This window comes from Pseudophryne corroboree, chromosome 1, assembly GCF_028390025.1.
Source record: "Pseudophryne corroboree isolate aPseCor3 chromosome 1, aPseCor3.hap2, whole genome shotgun sequence".
Classification (NCBI taxonomy): domain Eukaryota; kingdom Metazoa; phylum Chordata; class Amphibia; order Anura; family Myobatrachidae; genus Pseudophryne; species Pseudophryne corroboree.
In genome coordinates, this window is record NC_086444.1 from 251805823 (window position 1) to 251810181 (window position 4359).

The 4359-nt window shown below is 51.0% G+C and overlaps 1 protein-coding gene across 1 annotated transcript; it reads right to left on the reverse strand.

The window, feature by feature from the left end:
• Window positions 1-621: 621 nt before the first annotated feature.
• LOC134922423 (uncharacterized) lies at window positions 622-1363 on the reverse strand. Its single transcript, XM_063920668.1, has 2 exons — window positions 956-1363; window positions 622-876 (listed from the first exon to the last, which is right to left on the reverse strand). Exons 1-2 carry the CDS (start codon window positions 1361-1363, stop codon window positions 622-624), a joined length of 663 nt encoding a protein of 220 aa, XP_063776738.1.
• Window positions 1364-4359: the final 2996 nt, after the last annotated feature.

Sequence of the window (4359 nt, forward strand, 5' to 3'; positions counted from 1 at the left end):
ACGAGTGCCTTTGGACAGGGACTATGCCAACAGAACAGGAAACGGGCAAATCCGAGTACAGTAGAGGCAAACAGTGCAATTTTGCCTTGGGTGAAGAACATCATCAAATTTCCAAACAGTCTTGAAGGAACACAAGAAGTGCAGTCTTCACAACGATCCGTAGTCCGGGACAGTGAGGTCACAAAACCGACGCTGCAGTACTAATGACCTCAATACAGTTCACTTTGAGCAAGAGCGTAGGATAAGGTCACCAGCAGATATTTCAAACAAAACTAAAAAACCGGGTACAAAAAACTAATTATAAATTAAAAAAACGTGGGTCGCCCAGCACAGAGGACTGTGTACTCGGCATGTCAGAGTACATGCCACTGGACGAGGTGCTAGATTGGGGGGAGGGGCTGGGATGTGTGGCTCCCGACGGAAAAAAATACGGTTGCTGAGGGGGGTTTAACGGCGCATGCTCCATGGGGGGGTTGTTTGGGAAGGGGGGACGGGCCAAATTTGGGTGATACCAAGGGTCAGTTGGCACTATCTCACACGCCGGCACCAGTGTTTGGCGCCTGCCGCGTGAGACAGCCTCATTGACTAACCGTTGGAGGATGAATTTTTGATCATCCGTCATCAGGCGCATCTCCGATGCAATGAAATTGCCAAATTGTTGTTCGGCATCCGGGGGCTATGCAAAACCTCCTCAGCGCGTTGAAAAAACTGCTGGGAGACAGAGGGGTTGCTATAGGGGGCAGAAGCGTTCCTCCTTGCCGTGCGCCTCGGTCTTCCTGGGCGCGCCTGTGGGGGTGCCACCATCTCTGCTACCGGCTCCTCCACTTCTGCCCCTTGGCCTGTGGTAGGCTCCACCTCCAGCTCCGGGGTAGCATCCTGCAATATAAGAAATACAAAAATTAGGTCTATGTCAAAATTGGTAGGTGGCATATGAAACAAATGTGTGTGTACTTACCAGATCCAGACTCTCCTGGGCCTCCTCTTCGACAAGAACTGGAGACCCTGGATCTAGAGCGTCCCGTGACCTTACCCACGCCTCTTGCTCTATAATGAACTGAATTTGGTCATAGTACCATAGCGTCGGTTTATAGACCTCATCGGTCCCGGCTCCGGATCGCTGTGAATCTTGCACCTTCTTGCGTTCCTTCACGAACACTGTTCGGAAATTTGAAATTTTTTTCTTCACCCAATTCACATCGACATCAGAGTTTCTGCCTCTACTGTACTCAATAAGCTGCTGATATGCCAGATTCCGCTTGATTCTGTTGGCATAGTCCGGGCTTCGGACACGCCACAGGCACTCATTCTGACGGTACAGATCAATGAATCCTGACCAGAATTGGCGGTACTCCTCAGATGACATTGCTGGTTGAAAATAAAATAACACAATTAGCCGACAAAATGCAACCGTCACAAACAAAAAGCCTAAAAATACTATTTTATATATATATATATATATATATATATATCTATACAACGACCAGTCAGGCGGCACTCCAATACCTTCAAGTAAATTACATTAAACAGGCCGGGGCCCTCCCATTGAAGAAAGGAACATTCCTTCCCCAAATATTCATCCTCTTTAAAGGCAGCACTCACGGTGAAGAAACAGGACAAGAGCCAAAGATGCTGACAGCATCTTTGGCTCTTGTCCTGTTTCTTCGCCGTGAGTGCCGCCTGAACAGAGGATCTATCTATCTATCTATCTATCTATCTATCTATATATCACATTAAAATACGCTGCACCCCAAAAATACATCCCTTAATGTGTCGCCAGCATCTCCCCGGCAAGGGGGCGTGCCCTCATTATTTAAATGGGCCTGTCCTCATTTTAATGGGCGTGCCTTGTCTGAAAAGACTACCTCATACCCCAGTATTTGACCGTGTACCAACATATCATGCCCACCATAGGGAAATAAAAATTCTACCATCTTAAGCCCCACACAGTAATGCACCATATTATGCCACACTCCGCAATGCCCTTGATACATTAAATCCCCACATTACGGCAGGCAAGAGTCCGCATTTTACACATTATGGCAGGCAAGTGTCCCCCTTTTTACACATTATGGCAGGCACGTGTCCCCATTTTAGACATCAGGGCAGAATCCCCATTTTATACATTACTGCAGGCAATTGTCACCATTTTATACATCACGGCAGGCAAGAGTCCACTTTTTACCAATTTTGTTGTCCAGGGCTTCCATTTACTTAATGGAGAAGGGTCTGAATGTGTTAAAAAAAATTAAAAAAAAAGTGTGGGGTCCCCCCTCCTACGTATAACCAGCCTCGGGCTCTTTGAGCCAGTCCTGGTTGTTTAAATACTGGGAAAAAATTGGACAGAGGTTCCCCGTATTTAGACAACCAGCACCAGGCTCTTAGGCCGGTCCTGGTTCCAAAAATACGGGGGACAAAAGATGTAGGGGTCCCCCATATTTTTAAAACCAGCACCGGGCTCCACTAGCCAGGGACATAATGCCACAGCCGGGGGACACATTTATCGAGGTCCCTGCGGCCGTGGCATTACCCCCCCAACTAGTCACCCCTGGCCGGGGTTCCCTGGAGGAGTGGGGACCCCTTAAAATCAAGGAGTCACCCCCCCCTCCAGGCACCCAAGGACCAGGGGTGAAGCCCGAGGCTGTCCCCCCCATCCGTGGGCGGTGGATAGGAGGCTGATAGTCATGTGTGTAAAGAAAAGAATATTGTCTTTTGTTGTGGAACTACAAGGACCAGCAAGCCTCCTCCACTTGCTGGTACTTGGAGAACCTCAAGTACCAGCATGCAGGGAAATAACGGGGTCGCTTGTACCTGTAGTTCTACAACAAAAGAAATACCCAAATAAAAACACAACTCGCACACCGTGACAGTAAAAATTTATTAAAACACACTTATACACACTCACACATACTTACCTACATCCCACGCCGGTCACGTCCACTTGTCCAGTAGAATCCAATAGGGTACCTGTAAAAATGAGAGACAGATTACTTACCTACATCCCACGCCGGTCACGTCCACTTGTCCAGTAGAATCCAATAGGGTAGGGGTACCTGTAAAAATAAAAAATATACTTAACACATCCACAGGAGAGAGAGAGAGAGAGAGAGAGAGAGACTAACCTGCTGCTGCTGGGGAGAGCCGCATACACTACAGGGCCATGCCGCTGCTCCTGTCAGTGGGAGGACGGAGCCGGCGGAGGAGGGGGGAGAGCCGCATGTGGGAGAGCCCCCCAGTGCCAGATACATGGCCCCACAGTCCCAGATACATTGCTCCCCTAGTGCCAGATACGGTGCCCCCCTAGTGCCAGATACGGTGCCCCCCTAGTGCCAGATACGGTGCCCCATAGTGCCAGAAAAATTGCCCACAGTGCCAGATACGGTGCCCCACAGTGCCAGAAAAAATGCCCCATAGTGCCAGATACGGTGCCCCACAGTGCCAGAAAAATTGCCCACCAGTGCCAGTTTACATTGCCCCACAGTGCCAGATATGTACCCACAGTGCCAGTTTACATTGCCCCACAGTGCCAGGTTACATTGCCCCACAGTGCCAGATATGCGCCCCCCCCAGTGCCAGGTTACATTGCCCCACAGTGCCAGATATGCCCCCCCAGTGCCAGGTTACATTGCCCCACAGTGCCAGCTTACATTGCCCCACAGTGCCAGATATGCCCCCACAGTGCCAGTTTACATTGCCCCACAGTGCCAGGTTACATTGCCCCACAGTGCCAGATATGCCCCCCCCAGTGCCAGGTTACATTGCCGCACAGTGCCAGGTTACATTGCCCCACAGTGCCAGATATGCCCCCCCAGTGCCAGGTTACATTGCCCCATAGTGCCAGGTTACATTACCCCACAGTGCCAGATATGCCCCCACAGTGCCAGGTTACATTGCCGCACAGTGCCAGGTTACATTGCCCCACAGTGCCAGATATGCCCCCCCAGTGCCAGGTTACATTGCCCCACAGTGCCAGTTTACATTGCCCCACAGTGCCAGGTTACATTGCCCCACAGTGCCAGATATGCCCCCCCAGTGCCAGGTTACATTGCCGCACAGTGCCAGGTTACATTGCCCCACAGTGCCAGATATGCCCCCCCAGTGCCAGGTTACATTGCCCCACAGTGCCAGGTTACATTGCCCCACAGTGCCAGATATGCCCCCCCAGTGCCAGGTTACATTGCCGCACAGTGCCAGGTTACATTGCCCCACAGTGCCAGATATGCCCCCCCAGTGCCAGGTTACATTGCCCCACAGTGCCAGCTTACATTGCCCCACAGTGCCAGATATGCCCCCACAGTGCCAGTTTACATTGCCCCACAGTGCCAGGTTACATTGCCCCACAGTGCCAGATATGCCCCCCCA

Coding starts and splice junctions, on each gene's coding strand:
- LOC134922423 (XM_063920668.1), bottom strand. CDS start 1,363: ATGTCATCTGAGGAGTACCGCCAATTCTGGTCAGGATTCATTGATCTG. Junction 877..955: donor CCCAGGAGAGTCTGGATCTG/GTAAGTACACAC, acceptor CTTATATTGCAG/GATGCTACCCCGGAGCTGGA.